The sequence below is a fragment of the Xiphophorus hellerii genome, unplaced genomic scaffold, assembly GCF_003331165.1.
Source record: "Xiphophorus hellerii strain 12219 unplaced genomic scaffold, Xiphophorus_hellerii-4.1 PGA_scaffold_78__1_contigs__length_500000, whole genome shotgun sequence".
In the NCBI taxonomy this organism is placed as follows: domain Eukaryota; kingdom Metazoa; phylum Chordata; class Actinopteri; order Cyprinodontiformes; family Poeciliidae; genus Xiphophorus; species Xiphophorus hellerii.
Window position 1 is genome coordinate 112,580 of NW_022587653.1, and position 16,096 is coordinate 128,675.

A 16,096-nucleotide genomic window follows, 5' to 3' on the forward strand; every position below is an offset into this window, starting at 1 on the left:
CTGGTCCAGATGGAAACCCGGACCGAGGCGGCGCTGCAGCAGCTCTGGCCTGAATCTCCTATAGAAAAATATGAAACTATTTGGTAATTTGCTCTTTAGAATGAACACATTTCCAGAGATCAAGGCGCCCTGTAAACATATTCTTGTGTGTTCTGATCCAGTCAGCTGAAGCTCCTCTGACAGAACCCGGCTGCAGCAGAACTTCATTATTAACCTGATAAGAGCTGCTTTATAGGGAAACAGCTCTGAAGCTTTCTCTGGCTTTGTGTTTTTTCTTGCGTCTGAATGGAGCAGATGAGTCCTTCCTTAGTTTGGTCTCTGAGGCGACCCGGGTCAAAGCTGCCGGTCCGGACCGTCTGCCGGGGTTTGAGGTTTAACTGCTCTGGCCTTAAATCTGAGCGTTGGACCCTGTCAGTGTTTCCCATCATCAAAAACACAACACAAACACCTGGAGTCTCATGTGCAACATTTTAATCTCAGTGATGACGTCAGAGTTTCACAGCAGGGTTAGAAAAATAGAATCTGGCATCATAAAAGTCCAGAATGCTGGAAGTGAAGATGAACCGGATCCACACAGAGTTGTGCTCTTTCTACACTTTGACTGATGATGACCACAAACTGCAGAGCTCACTTCAAAATTAAAGCTGATCTGAAGGACGACTTTAATTTAAAAAAATTGAAAAATTGACTTAAAAGTACAAAATATTCAATAATGTTTGTATTTCAGATGAATGAGATTATCTCCAGTAGCAGAATAAAAACGTCATCTGTTTTATTAAATCATCTGAAAGCAGTAAAGTTATCTTCCATCATCAGTAACAGGAATAAAACCAGGAACATTTTTCCATCAAGTAAACACTGTTTGGGTTTTAAAAGTTTCCACTTGGAGTCGGATCTCCTTATGAACATGGAGGAGGTTGGATCCACCTCCAGCACCTGGTGAAGAAACTCGGCGTCCTCTGGCAGGAAGTTTTTGCTTCGGGTCTAGACGAGACCTGCCGCCATGCATGTTGCTTTCTAACATGCATTTCTGAAAAGCTCCCAGGCATCAGATGACCCGAACTCTGAAGGTCATCGCAAACTCTCTCGTGTCTGCAGGTAGTCGGTGGTTTCATGGCCTCAGCCAGGACTTTAGTCGACTCCAACTTGAGTTGAACGCCTTCCAGTTCCCCACCTTCGACTCCTGACCTCTGACTCGTAACGACGCAGCAGGTTTGTGTCTGAGCCGGGTTTCAGTTGGACTTCCTGGTTCTGTTCAGCAGACCTCCTAGTGTGGTAAAGACGTTTCTGGGCTCAGCATTCGGTTCTGAGACGGATGGTGTTGCATTCCACCTCAGTGACTCTAGAACCAGTATACAGGTGTCATTCAGCTGAAACCCAGATGTTTTTGTCTCATTTGAAGCATCACTGTCCTGAACTCAGCTTTGTTTCCACGGAAACCACTTTTAATCTCTGAGGCAGTCCTGAAAGTGGCCGTTACAAAGCAGAGGCCAGCTGACAACAAGAAGGGTCGAGTTGTGCTTTGTTGCCACTGGCTTTGCCACTGCAAAGTCCTGCAGTGTCCCGGTTCTGGTCCAGACTGAGCCGGCGCTGCTGAGTGTCCACCTGGTGGTCTCTGGTGGGCTGAGAAAGAGAAACAAGGGCTCAGAAACTCTGCTGTGAGACCAAACACCTGGGAACAGAATGACTCCAATTCTGAAAACACTTGAAGTTCCCACTGACAGACTGAACATCTGGACCCCAAACTGAACATCTGGACCCAATGATTAGCCCAGACTACAGAATCTATCTGAGCATCTAAAACCAACTGAAGCTACAGTTTGAGGGACCACACAAACCAGTAGGCGGTGCTAGGAGCAGATGGATTTAATTTTTTTATTTCACAGCGACTATGGCTGTGTGGGTAGAGTAGTCTTCTTGCGATCAGAAGGTTGGAGGTACGATTCCAGCTGCCTCCTGCCACATGTCGATGTGCCTCTGGGCACTTAACCCCAAATTGCCTACCGATCTGCGTATCGGTGTATAAATGTGAGTGCGAATCGGTCAATGTGACTCTAGTGTAAAGCGCTTTGTGTGGTCAAAATGATTGGAAAAGCGCTATATAAGTTCAGTCCATCTACCATTCACTAAATAATAAATATAAATAGTTCATGTAATAACTGAAACAGAAGAAAATGAGCTTTGACAGATGAGTTAAATTGTGTCAAGTTGCTGATCTCTAAACGTTTGGAAAGTCAGGCTGCTGCAGCGTTCAGGGTCCTGGTGGTTCCTCTCAGATCTCCAACAAAACCCGTTAGGAACCTTTTTATTAAACCTCTTTTGATCAAACAGCTTTTTCTGTGCAAGACGTTAATATGCAGACATCTTTAGCTGAGGACTGGAAACTAGGGGTTGGACCACTTCAGATTTTTTAAGGTCGACTACAACATGATAAAAGTCGAGTCGAAGTCGATTAGTCGCTGTGACGTTATAGTGATGTAAGTTAGACTTTATCAGCTAAATTCACCGCAAATATTGATAAAAACCAGCTTTTAATAAATTATTATGCAGAATTAATAGAACAAGAAACAGAACTTTATCCTGGACTTCTTCCTGAGCGGCGGAGAAAAGTTCGACAAGTTGCACAAAGTCGGTTCTGACTTTTTCTTTCAAACACTGGCTGATGCTGATCTCTGGATAGCTGCACATTTAGGAGTTAAATTATCTCACTGACCACAGCGGAACCTCACAAACCAAACTAATCATGACCGGATCCCGTTTGGTTACAGTTGAATCCAGCGCAGCAGGACGCTCCGCTGATCAGCTGGAGGGATAAAAAAGCCCGACATCATGACGCCTTGTCCCACATCACTCCTGTAGTCTCTAGGAAGATGTTTTTCAGCACTAGTTGCTTTTATTTGACAGCAACCCGACAGGAAGGAGGCAGAGAGGGGAGAGAGGCCTGGGCCCAGCGACCCGAGGGCGGGAGTCGGACTGCAGATACCCGGTCTCCAGTCTCTCTATGCAGGGCGCCGCGCTAACCACTGCGCCCCACGCTAGCCACTGCTCCACGCAACGCTAACCACTGCGCCGCCGCGCTAACCACTGCGCCGCCGCGCTAACCACTGCGCCACGCAGCGCCTCTATTCCCTATCTGAAACTTTCAGTTTTTCTTTGGTAAATTATTTACATTTTTCTACAACTTCAACTATCTGACGAATTCACTTAGTTCACTTTCTTTCATTTTCTTGGAAAAATCAATTTTGTCATGTGATTGCAACTAGTAGACTGGCCCTGTAAAAGTCATTACAGAGTAAAGAATCGACTAATCGACTAGTTGGTGCAACACCGGAAACCTAATCCACTCTACGGTTACCTGGGTAAACCCTGGCGATGCTTTCACTGCCTGAGTCAACCTGGGCTTCCTCAACAGACCCTGACATCTTGGATGAACATGTTTGAGCCAGTACTCCTGAACCTGGATTACACTTGTGTGTGTGACTCACCTGCTGCATTCAGGACCAGAGGATGAAGGCCAAAGAGAAGAACAGAAATAGAAACAGAAACTGGAAAAAAGAAAAGAATTAGTGGAGCTCGCAGTAGGAATAGATTGAAGGTTTTCTGGTTGTTCTTACCTTCTCCTCTAGCTCTTTGATCTGTCGTTTCTGTGCTTCTATACATTCCTCCAGCTCCTTGTTCCTCTGTGCAGCACAAACATATCATCATTACAAGGTTCCATGTTCATTCTGCTCTACTTTCAATCCTTTCTTTGGTATTAATCTCACTGCCAAAGCCGTTCATCTTGGTAAACCTCACAGAAATTACTGATGCTGAGTTTGGACGTGTGTGTAAATCCTCATTCTTACTCTGTTAATTAAAGGATAAATGAACAAACAACTTTGGTTAAGCTTCTGGCTCCCAGGAGAACAGAGTGCCAGAGCCGATCCATGATCCTTTAACACAGCAGCAGAAAGAACCAGGAAGCTGGATGTGAACCAGCAGCTCCGCAACATCTTCACTCCTGCTGAGAGCCGGAGAAGCAGCTGCACACCAGGACTGATGGAGGTTTTCAGAGTGGAGCTGTTCTCAGGGTTTTCTTCGTTGGGGTAATTTTTTATTTTGCTGTGCGGTTTTCATAGCCCAAATAAATTATGACTAATAATAATAATAATTAATAATAATTATAATCACATGTCACACCATGGTGGAGATTCGTCCTTAGCTGTTAGGTTTCATACTGAGGGGAAGACTTGGATGTCATCTGGAGCTTTTTCCTACTCGACATGGCTCTAATTATTTTGAAATGAATAGTAATAGAATTCTTTGTGGATTATGAACCAGACTGTGACTAAAACTAATGTATCTATAATATATGAAGCTGCTCACCTGCTGTGTGAGCTGAAGCAGTTCCATCCTTTCTCGGAGGATCTGGGCATCTCTTTCTCTTAGTTCACACATCACACATCGTTTCCATTGATCCATGGCTCTCCTCAGTTCCTCTTTCTCTCCTTCTGTCAACATGTCAGACAGTCGACCCTCTCCCTTCATTAGTCCTGGAGTCCTGGAAGCCTCCTCCTGCTGCAGAGCCTCGAACAACATGGCCTCCAGCTCCAAGATCCTCTGAGTCAAACACAGACGGTAGAAATGTCCTTTTAGTTTTGGTCTCCCTGGAACCAAAGACTGCAGGAGAAACTCCATCTTGTTATCAGTATGGAGGATTATGTTTCTTTATCATGATGTAATGATGACCTTTGACCCGACCCTCCAGAGCCACATAAAGCCGGTTCCAGAGTGGGCCTTCTCCCAGCTGCAGAATATTTCCAGGACCAGACACTAAAGTCTCAGATCAGAGAAACTCATCCAGGCTTTGATTCCTGCAGCAGCCTCTTCACAGGTCTGATTGACAACCCAATGGTCCAGAACGCTGCTGAGTTCTGACTAGAACCAGGAGGATAGAGACACCACCCTGTTCTACAGTCCTTCACTGAGAGACTTTAAACTGCTGGTAGTTTATAACTCACTAAATGGATTAAAGATCTGCTGCTGCTGCTGGATCAACCCGTTAGTTCTGGTTCTGGTTCTGGTTTGCATCCAGAACCAGAACCAAACATGGAGAAGCAGCTTTCAGCTTCTAGTCACCACAAAACTGAAAAACAGCCGAAACACTGAGTTCCTTTAAATCCAGACTAAAAACTAGTTAGTTTAGAGCTTCTTTTGACCAGTAATAACTGGAACATCGCAAAGTGTTTGTCAACTGATCATCGTTTCCCTACTTTTCCAATTCAATATAATGTTTCTGGGCTTGTTTTATTTTCTTTCTAATCATGTAAAAAGCACTTTGAGGTAAAGCAGCTTATTAGCATAGCACAATAAGGTTGTTGGATATGTTTGTTCTTATTTCTATATTGTTTTGAAATACAGTAACTGTTGTGGTTGGACTGACTTTATGGGCCTGATCCATGGACTGCTTCCTGAAGTCCAGCTCTTCATCCAGGTAACCTTTCTGTTTTCTGAAGAGATCCTGGAGAAATATCAGACAAAATATGATGAATTTGAGCTGATAGAAATCAATCTGATGATGGAATTATCTTCAAACACTGTGAATCGGTTTGCAGCAGATGTGACTGCAGTTATTCACTTATTGATGGTCTTAAAGTTCATGTCAGTGAGTAAAACCTCCAGATCTTCCTGCTTAAAATTATTATGAAACTGTCTGACACTCTTTTTTTTGATCAATTCAGATAAAAGTTCTTTCTTCCGCTGATGTCATGAGATTTCATTTATAATTTTTGAAAGTTTTTATTAAAAACAGAGAGAAATGCTGGTCCAACAGTTTTACTTCCTGATGAAAGATGGTTTCAATCCTCACTCTCACTGACCTTTAACCTTTTACCAGGTTCTGCTGAGATATTGCTTCAAACCATGAGTTCAAACTGAACTGAAACTTCATGCTGTGATGATTCGTTGGATAAAATCAGATCCTCTGCATTAACGCTTTGACCATCATAAAGAGTCCAATAGAAAAGGGTTCTGTCGCCAGAACATCAGCAGCAGGTTGACTGCTGTCATGAGACATCACTTATTAACATTTTTGTCAAATTATAGAGCCGGTATGACAATAGAAAGGTCGCATTTACCTTCTCGTTCTCGATGTCCAACATTTTCTGCTGCAGAGCCGACTTGGTCACTTCGATGGACTCCAGCCACTGGAAGAGCAGACAGAGGCAGTCAGGTGGGTCTGAACTGTGCAGGTGCTGCTTCTCCTCTAGAGGACAAGAAAAGCTCTACAACATTATACTAAGCTTGTTTCCACAAGTGGTTTGAATCTGGATTCAGTGATCTAGATCAGTGTTTCTCAGTCTTCCAGACTGCCCTGCATGTTTTAGTGTTTCCTTCTCACAAACACACCTGACCTGTATGAGTGGGAGGTTAAGGGGCCTCTGCAGCATTGATGGCTGCAGAGGAGGTCATGAAATGATTTGTTCTGGAAAAGAGACACATGTTGAAGATGCAGGGCCAGGGGGCTGAGGACCACTGATCTAGATGAAACACGTAGATGAGGTCATTGCCTCTGAAACACGGCAGCTTCCCTCCAACCAGCAAGTACCATTGTTACCTTTAACAAAGTCATTTCATTTTTCATTTGATATTCAAGTAAATATATTGAAACCAAACATTTCTCTTGCTTCATGTGTTAAAATCAGTTGAAGTTGGAGCCTTTGGACCAAATGTTTCTCACCTTTTCTGCCAGAGTGAGCACCGTCCTTGCATGGATCACGGTCACCTGCTCCTCATTGGACAAATTCTACAAGAAACAACCAGCAGGTAAGATCATAAGAACATATTTTCATCTGAGTATCAACAGAAACAGGAAAGACTCGTGAAAGGCCTTTCAGCTAAAGTTGGGTCTGTTCAGGTTGGGTTTAGGGCCTATAGCTGCCTTACGCTGAGTTCTAAGGACGGTCTCCAAAGACAGTTTCACTGGTTCTCGGCCAGCTGCTGATTGGTTCACTGGTTCAGCTGGGTGAAGGTCCAAGCTGAATCAATTTTAAGTTGCTGACGGTTTCACTGAACACATTGTCTTTGTGAGGAAACGGACATGTTGGACCATAAAGTGTGTGAAGAACTTGAGCTTTGATTGTCTCTGGAAAGATGTGAACATATCTGAGCTGACTGGATGATGTTTGAGGGCAACTGCACACAGTTTTAGATTTCAGAAGATAATTATAAGCTTGTCCTTGTTTCAATGAACAATGAGGACCAAACCAAGGCAGGATGGACCAGAGGCTCAGTTGACCCAGTTGTCCAGCAGGGACATTTTGATCCTAAAACTATGGGGGCTTAGCCAGGCCAAGGCCAGTTGAATTTGAATATAAGAGTAGAATAAAGGTTATTTCATGTTCAAATGTTAAAATGATACAGATCATGCTGCTGAGTCTGAGTTCGGAGTCTATAGGCCTGGTTCTGTGGAGGAAGCCACTCGGTTCTGCTGGTTGTCCTGCAGTCTGAACTGACTTCTCTGCCTGAGAAGAAAATCTAACATGACGTGATTGTAGAGCAGAAACACAAGAGTCACATGCAGTCACTGCTGCTGCTGCGCCACAGAGGCACATATTGGTTTTTGTTTTCTTTTGAAGAGTTCATGGTGGTGGGCTTTATGCTGTGGACTTCCTGTTGGAATACTTACAATAAATAATAACAATGCTTTTTGGTATGTGTTCTGTGTTTTTAAATTTGGTCCTTCATGAGATCCCAGGATGTTCAAAAAACATCCGTGACTTAAACCCTGAAAGCTGAGGTGTGTTGGTGTAGTATGAGCAATAAAACTGAAACTTTCAGTCCTTCAGAACCAAAGGAGACAAAACCAGCTTCCTCTGTCTGGTGATCACAGTGACCAACTGGGAGCCTCCAACAAACCAGTAACCAGTGAGACAGACCGGAGTCCCCAGAACTGGTTCTGAGATCAGTGGGATTATTTCTTTTCATTTTGTCATCAGTGATGTAACAGACATGTAGTTTTACTTAATGCGTTAGACAAAGTTATAGAGTTAAACATGGTCACACACAGATCTGATGGTTATATTTAGCACATACATGTACAAGAGAAATTCAACATACACTTACGGCGTTATCCCCCAGGATGTCCAACTTCTTCAACATTTCACTGATGACAATGTCCTGTTGGAACAAGAGTTATTCCATCGGTGAGTTCATGTGCTGACGGGTCATCTTCACATGTTCATAATGAGCCACAGAATGTTTTCACATGGATGTTGTGCTGTTTTCTGCATGAACAGAAAAGTTGAGGAGTAGTCTATCTGAGTGTTTGGTGAGTTCAGGTTAGTCTGCAGGTGAGACCAGGTGCTACTCACAGTGACCCCTTCGGCCTCACAGTAGATCTGAAGAGGACTGAGACCTTCTGGGAAGTGCAGTTGTTTGAAGTTGATGCCGGGTGAACGGCGCTCCCTCTCCTTTTCCCATGGGAACAGAGACAATGACAATGAAAGTTATTGATTAATCAGTAATTACAACACAAGCATCGCTCCATGACCCCAAAGCCAGCGGTACCTCCAACTCCAAGATCCTGAACTCCAGCAACTCATTTTGGTCTCTGATGTCTTGAATGTCGTTGTTCAGTCGCAGCGCCTCACCTTCCATTTGCACCACCTGAGAGGTGGCAACAATTTGAGTGGATCAACACTGGGGTCATAGTTTGTATCCACACACATCCACACACGTCTGTAATCAGAACTGTGACTATAATAATAATAATAATAATAATAATAATAATAATAATGGAGGAAGGGGGTTGCGGTCTAAGAGAAAAATTCAAATAATTGACTTACTCTTTTAAAGATGTACTGTCTACTGTTACTCTTTTAAAGATGTGAATAAAACACATTTATTGACATCAGATTTTGGTGTCTTCTTGACCTGTGACCCACACTGAACCTCTGGTGCCACCAATCTGACAGGAATTGGTCAAAAGACTGATTCCCAGTCCAGAACCACCTTAACAATAACTCCAAGATCTCCACTTTTGAGGTTAGTTAACCCTGAAAAAACCAAGAAGCTGTTGATGGTTCAGAACATCCTCAAAGCTGCAGGAGTTTAAATAAAGCTCTTCACCTTCTCCACCAGCTCCTGGTTCCTCTGATACAGCGCCTGCTTCTCCTCCACCCACTTCATGTCCTGAGAGCAGAGACATGGCACAACTCAGACACCTTTCACCATGTTCCACCAGTTTACACACAAAGCTACACAGAATATGTTCATTGCATATTTTGTGTAAATCATTCGTAAATGAGATTTTAGTCTGCTCCGTTTGCTCGGGCAATTTTTATAGCAGTTGAGACCCAAACAGGGTCCATAACCAGAAAAATGGGCAAAATGTGAATTTTGCATAATGGGCCCCCTTCAAAGATAATGCTGAACTCTAACACTTCCTAGGAAAAGAACCAACATTTCTTTCTATGTTTGAAAGAGGAGGAATGTTTGAGTTTGGGGATCGACATTTGACCTGTGCAGGACAAATTGCTGCTTGGATAGGATCAACTCCCTTGGAGGGAGCAGTTCTCTTAATCACAGACCAAAACGAGATGAGGAATACCTGGCCCTGATTGGTCCGATCTGAGAAGTCGTGAAAGCAAAACGTCAACATAAAGGCCCTCGGCCCTCCATGAAGAGTGCACTCAAAGTGAACAAGGGTTCAAGTGTTCAGGTTACAAATGTGCAAAAATGTGAGAATTGGGACAGTTTGCCTCTGCACTGCAACTTTGAGGTCCAAAATTGCGGATCGGTCACTGTTTAGGTATTTACTGCTAAAATGTACAAATACAACCAAAAATTGACTTTAAAGTTACACTGGAGATGGTTTTGCTTTCCAGATTCATTGCTGGAGATATTTGGCTGTTCAAATCAGTTTTCTTATGACGTGTTGAATACTGAACACCCCAAAAACATTGCCATAAATCCACTGTTTAACTCCAAACTTCACATGCAGCAATGAATTGTGGGTAATGTACTTGGATCCACCTGCATGCAGGATTAGGCAGAAAGGGTGGAAATAGGACCCAAAAGGGGCGTGGCTAAGGCAGGAAGTGGAAGAATCTGGACGCACTCAACATGAACTCGCATCTGAAGGACAGGAAGGAGGACGGATTGGACGGGCTGTCAGTCAGGTGATCTCCGATAGCCGTCCCGGCCTGATGACCTTTGCCGCATGTCTTTCTCCTCTTTCATACTCAAATAAAGACCACTACAGCCAATAAAACTTAAAAAAATAAAAATAAACTGAAGGTTGCCCCTCCCCCACCCGTTGGTCAGGCTCAGCCTTTCTGAATCTCATCTGCGTCTGACTCTCGGCAATTTGCAGTTTTATTTTTTTTACCAATCCTTGATGCTTCAGCGCTGATTCCAGATCTGCCACTCTGCTCTGATATCGACTGATTTCATTCAGCAGCTGTTCTCTGGTCTGAAAGACATGGGACAGAACATCATTCTTAGCATCAGCGAGAATTCTCCACTCTACTGCTGCCTTGCTCAGAGGCCATCTACCTTGATCTCCTTCTCAGCATCGTAGTTTCCTCCGCATGTCTCGGCCAGAAGTGCGTACGCCCGCTGCAGCGCCTGGTACTCCTGCGTAAGCTGGCGGTAGCGAAGCTCTGCCTCCTCACGAACACAAGTCTGAAACCAGCAGTCAGTCAGAAAAACCAGTCAGACCAGTTCCAACATTTACTGTAAATCTGCTTCTTGTTCTTGCTCTCGGAACCTGAAGCTGCTGAGCCCGAGGTTGTTAAGATGGGCCTGCTTTAAGTTCTGAACTTTTACCTCGTCAGGTTCCGTATCTGGAGTTCTGTCAGTGTGGAAGGACAAAGATGATCCGTCAGAATCCATCGATGCCTCTTCATCATAACCATAAAATGTCTCTATGACCTGCAGACAAACACATGACGCATGTCATCATGCAGGTCAACAAGTCCTCAGAAACAGCAGAGGAGTTGTTGGAGTCCTGATCTGGGAGTTCTGGGTACTAACTACTTATGTTTTTATTTTAATCTTTAAAATATTTGAATTTGCAGATAACTTTATAATTTTGACTAATTCCATAATTTTTAAATATTAGATATTCTAGCCAATTCCTCAGTACTTTAGTATTTTAGCAAATACTTTTTCACTCTTGAACCAGTTTAAGAAGACTACTTTTTACTCCTGTTTAGGTATAAATATAATGGAGTACTACTACTTTTACTTGAGGACGGTTTGTCGCTCCTTTGGACATCGGCCTGAAATGAAGACCAGAACCAGAACATCATTCAGAACCAACAACCTGAAGGCTTTGAAACCGGATACCTGAACTATTCAGAGTTCTTCCACTGAACTATTTGTAGTAGTTCTATCAGATAAACGACTGGTTCAGTTGGAGTACACATGGTGTACTACAGGTATCTGTAGGAGCATAGCTATCAGCAGCACAAGTACAAATATTAGTAATGCGTGGTTTTGTGGTTCTGGTACTCATGTTGGCGTAATGACGACGGCTCGGCTGCTGGGTGGTTCTGGTGGTACCAGAAGCTTCTCACCCTGCAGGCTCTGAAGGTTTTCCTCCTCCTCACCGGTTCCTGACGTCGGTACCTCAGTAACAAGTCTCGCTCCTAGAACAAACCAAACGTCTTTATTCATCCTCACTGACCTGTAGCTCATCAGCTGACTGAACATCACAGATAAGTGCGCATCGTCATCTCCTGATGTTACATGGATTACACAGAAAGTACCTCATAGGTACTGACAGCGGCTGCTCAATACTTACAATAACGTTCTTTACATAACCTGCCGTCTCCAGAGCCTGAAATCACAGAGAGGAGATTTAAAATGGCCGTCAAAGTCGTAGTACTGCTGTAGTTTCTGTCGTACCTTAGAAAGGTCATCGATGACGTGTTGCTGCTCCACCACTTGTAACCGTAAAAACTCCATCTCGCGCTCATCCTGGTGGTAGCCATGGTAACTTGAGGAGTGACTCCGGTCCAGATCGTTGAGGGAACTGGGTCTCCTCTGTAGACAAACAAAGAGATCAGGCTGGTACCGACGGTTCTGTTGGCTGTTCAGAACCAACAGAACCGGATCACGGCTCAGTTATCTGGCTGAGCTGAAACGTGTCTGCCTGTTTGGGTTCACTGGCTTCTACATGAACACTGACACCTGCTGGTGAGATGCAGTAACTGAACTCAGTTGTTTTTCTATGTCAGCTGATATCTGGATGCATTTTTATGCTTTTATTGTTTAATTAGTTCAAATGGAAAAATGAGTGTTGTGTGTGGTCACCATAGTTGCCATCTCCATGTTCTCTTGGGTCACAAAGCGAAGTTTGTTATCAAGGCGACGCAGGGCGAGGGCCAGCTCTTCGTTTTTCCTGCTCAGACGTTTGTTTTTATCCAGAAGGGGAAGAAACTGACTCTCCGTTTCTCTCAGACGCTTCAGCTGAACAGGAGAAAAATATTTTAAAATAAATTCAAAGATTAAAAAGACATTTTAACTTTACAGAGCCTGAATTCAGCTGAGTAAGAGTGAGCCCTAACTGTGCTGGTCTGGGGAAAGCACTTTGCTTTAGATGGGTGTGTTCTGGAGGGCAGCATGTCTTTACCAGTTCATTTCGCTCTTCAGACAGCAGAGAGTTTCGATCTTCCAGTTTCCTGACGACTGCGCTGAGCTCAGCGATCTTCAGCTGAAACCTGCGAGTTTCTCGATCATCTGTCTGTTCAAGAGAACAAACACAGTAAACAAAGCTGTTCAGAACATTGATATTTAGTTTTCATCATTTAAAGAAAGATTATTGATCAGGGTGGTTTTCATTGGCCGATCAGCTGATCACATGATCTTTAACTTTACAGATGAGGATAAGAGCAAACAGTCAGTGGATGGAAAGCTAACGTAGGTCAGAAGATCAGAGTGTTTGGATAGTTTGGCCCATAGCAGCCACAGGTCTTATGTTCTGGTACCTGATCTTTAACAGTATGTTGGCAGGGCATCTTGTCCCCGGAAGTATGCCCATATATGGAAGACGCTGTGACAGATCGCAGCAGGTAAATCAGCACTTAGATTTATTTCGCTGAGCAGAGCAGATCCCATGCTGATGACTCTGGCAGAGGTATGTCAATTAACACTGGTCTTAGAAGGTTGGTTTTGTTTCTAATTCCTCCATTTGTGTAAGAATTTGGTTTTTCTGTGTGTTTACTTAGGTGTCTGTGTTCTGTGGAGTCTCTGTGTTGTCCCGTCTACCCCTTGATTAGTTTCACCTGGTCCTTGTTTCCCCCGATGGTCTCCCTGTGTATTAAACCCACCTGTCTTCCTTGTTCTTTGTCGGATCCTTGTCTAGTGGTCTATGCTACCGGCAAGTCTGTCATCATGAACCAGTTGCTACCAGTTGTGAGCCATTAGCCTTCCGCTCATTTGTGCTGCCTGGACTTTGGTATTGCTTACTTACTTATATAAATACCATCATTTTCTTGACTTCAACCTGGGTCCTCTGCCTCACCACAAATCATGACACCTTGATTTTTGAAGGTGAGATTCTTTTAGAGGGAGTGACACACAAAGAGCGCAGTTGACTGATTTCACTTATGAGGAGGTGAAGCTTTTTATTATTATTGCTTATTATTTAAGGCGCTAGTCTAATTCTACAAGGCGCATAAGTAATAAAGTAAGGCGCACAACTTTATTAGGTGCCACACACACACACACAAACCAAGACACACTGTGTTTTGTGTGTGTTGGTTGACCTGCACACCAATTATTTTATCCTCTGTCTTTGATAAGAACTAGCACCAAAGTGTTCTTCATGCAGATGGACAATAACCATTACTGATGAGAATAGACACGATTAAGATGAACATGTTACCTAAACAGGTTGATATCAGCTGGTATCTGACCTGCAAGCAGATTTCAGACACTCCAACTAACCAACAATCAAAGCTGCCCAGTTCCTGCATATCTGTACTGGGAACAACCCAGAACACAGTCAACCTGATAAACCTAATAATAATAATAATACATTTTATTTGTAACGCACCTTACATTTCAAAGAAATCTCAAAGTGCTAAACCTCCTCAAATGATACTTGAAGACAGGAAGCTGCTAGGATCTGCTGATAAATTAAATAGTTGGGTTCCAGTTGCACTCAGCAAGAGAAATTTGAGAATATTATCATCCATAGATTCAAACACCAGATGCACAGCTATGGTTGTTTACTGCAAACTAACCTCTCAACAAGAATTACCTCAGAGATTATTATGATTTGGACAAACAAGACTTCTTCAACTTGGGCATTATTAAGACAAAGCCAGTATACCTTTGGAAATTTAAGGAAGCCATTAGTAAAGACATTCTAGGGCAGCATTGGAAAGAATTAAATCTCTTAAACTTTATTTTTCACTGCAACCAGAGAGATTTCTAAAAATGATCAAGCCAAATGGAGGAAAAGAAGCCAAGATGAGATTGGCTCAATATATGATGGATGGAAGAACAGCAGACGACTGTCCTGGGGTCAGAGGTTATGAATACAGTTAGTGAAGATAAAACTGAATATTTAATTCTGGGGAAATTATGTGGGACGTCTGCCATTATAACTAAAACAGACTGTATCTGCCACAGACTTCATTGGCAGAAAGTGAAATTAAAATGGTTGAAAAAGGAATCTGGCTGGAAATTTCCAGGAAATCATTTGAATGAAGTGGATTGAGACATTTTTCCTGCAACGGCCCTTAATGGTTTTGGTTCTCACAATGCTGGTTTAATTTAATCTAGAAGATGACTCCCAGCCCTTTCACAAATATATGATAGGGAACCAGCAGGAGCTGAAAATGCGTCTAATGTGGCCACCAGGGGGCAGCAAAGATAAAATCCCAGACTTTTTTCATGCATTTTTAATTGAGCAGGAAGAGGCGGGGCTTACAAAGAAAGGAGCATTGTTAGGGGTGGAGTTAGCAGGATGGGTTAGCCCCGCCCTCTGTGCATCTCTCAGAGCAGCGATTTGTTGTTCAGCAGCCTGAGTCTGTAACTGGAGGCGGTGGGCGTGGCCAGCCTGCAGCCCCAGAGCTTTATCCAAAACACTGACTGCTCTGTCCTTCAGCTTTATCTCATCCATCTGCACACGGTGAGAGACAGACAGGGAGACAGGCGGAGGGTTAGTCAGGCATCATCACACAGGTAGAAGAGAGGAACATCAGGGCAGACAGACAGGTGATGGGCGGGGTCATGACTCTGCTGCTTTGGAAGAAAAACTGCAGCTGGTAGTTATGAGAGCTTGCTGGGCTGAAATGAGACGGAACTGGATTTCAGCTGGTTTCCAGTTAGGTGAACCGGGTCCAGCTGGAAAACAGGTTTTTGTTTTGACCTCTTGCCTCTTTTACACCCACAGAAACAAAAATGAAGCAAATAATTAACTTTTTTTGGATAAATATTCCAAAACTTTGACCTGAGTTTGCCGTCTACTCCAGACAGAAAGCGGGCCGGACCAGAACCTGGGACCTAACTGAACATGATTCAGTTGTTTCACCTCCACTTAATCACAACTATCTTCTCTCCTGGATGAAATCTGCAGGGGTCAGAGGTCACATGCTGATCAGCAGCTAAAGTGATGCTGGTGGAGCAGGACAGCTGCTCTTTGTTTCTGCTCAGTACCAGTGAGTGACGGAGTGAAACATGGCTGAATCATCTCAGTCTTTTCCTCCAGCTCTGCACTCTAAACTACGTTCTGCTAATCAGGATTCAGTGGATCAGAAAATGGATCAGTGTTTTCCTTTCAGTGAAAGTTGTACAAACTATCAGCTGTTGGATAATTTGGATTTCTTCATGTGTTTGGAAACCTGGAGAAATCTCAGCAGATAAATGAAGTAACAGGATCAGTTTGTCCTGGTAACTCAGCTGTCAGAAACAGTGCAAACTGTGTTTGTGCCACAGCGCCCCCTACCAGTCGCCGGATCTCCCTCTCACAGTCTCTCTTGGTTCTGTGGAGCTCCTCCTGGTGCTGGTGATGTGCCGATCGGAGCTCGGCTGCTCTGGCCTGGCAGGCCTGCTGAGCTAGTGCCAAGGTCTCCTCTGCATGTTTTTTTGCTCCCCGCAG

The 16,096-nt window shown here is 43.7% G+C and overlaps 1 protein-coding gene across 1 annotated transcript in view; it reads right to left on the reverse strand.

Annotated features, from left to right (window-relative positions):
- Positions 1 to 454: 454 nt before the first annotated feature.
- The window catches only part of jakmip3 (Janus kinase and microtubule interacting protein 3), a 15,766-nt gene continuing 124 nt past the window's right edge, over positions 455 to 16,096 (reverse strand). The window contains exons 2-22 of the mRNA XM_032557460.1: positions 15,944 to 16,091; positions 14,927 to 15,118; positions 12,620 to 12,730; positions 12,301 to 12,456; positions 11,893 to 12,030; positions 11,789 to 11,824; positions 11,562 to 11,633; positions 10,810 to 10,914; positions 10,537 to 10,665; positions 10,370 to 10,453; positions 9,109 to 9,171; positions 8,548 to 8,646; positions 8,352 to 8,450; positions 8,104 to 8,157; positions 6,719 to 6,784; positions 6,117 to 6,185; positions 5,423 to 5,500; positions 4,366 to 4,599; positions 3,615 to 3,680; positions 3,486 to 3,545; positions 455 to 1,623 (exon numbers count right to left, since the gene is read on the reverse strand). Coding sequence (XP_032413351.1) covers positions 3,495 to 3,545; positions 3,615 to 3,680; positions 4,366 to 4,599; positions 5,423 to 5,500; positions 6,117 to 6,185; positions 6,719 to 6,784; positions 8,104 to 8,157; positions 8,352 to 8,450; positions 8,548 to 8,646; positions 9,109 to 9,171; positions 10,370 to 10,453; positions 10,537 to 10,665; positions 10,810 to 10,914; positions 11,562 to 11,633; positions 11,789 to 11,824; positions 11,893 to 12,030; positions 12,301 to 12,456; positions 12,620 to 12,730; positions 14,927 to 15,118; positions 15,944 to 16,091 — 2,050 coding nt within the window. The 3' untranslated portion in view covers positions 455 to 1,623; positions 3,486 to 3,494. The remainder of the gene's footprint in view (positions 1,624 to 3,485; positions 3,546 to 3,614; positions 3,681 to 4,365; positions 4,600 to 5,422; positions 5,501 to 6,116; positions 6,186 to 6,718; positions 6,785 to 8,103; positions 8,158 to 8,351; positions 8,451 to 8,547; positions 8,647 to 9,108; positions 9,172 to 10,369; positions 10,454 to 10,536; positions 10,666 to 10,809; positions 10,915 to 11,561; positions 11,634 to 11,788; positions 11,825 to 11,892; positions 12,031 to 12,300; positions 12,457 to 12,619; positions 12,731 to 14,926; positions 15,119 to 15,943; positions 16,092 to 16,096) is intronic.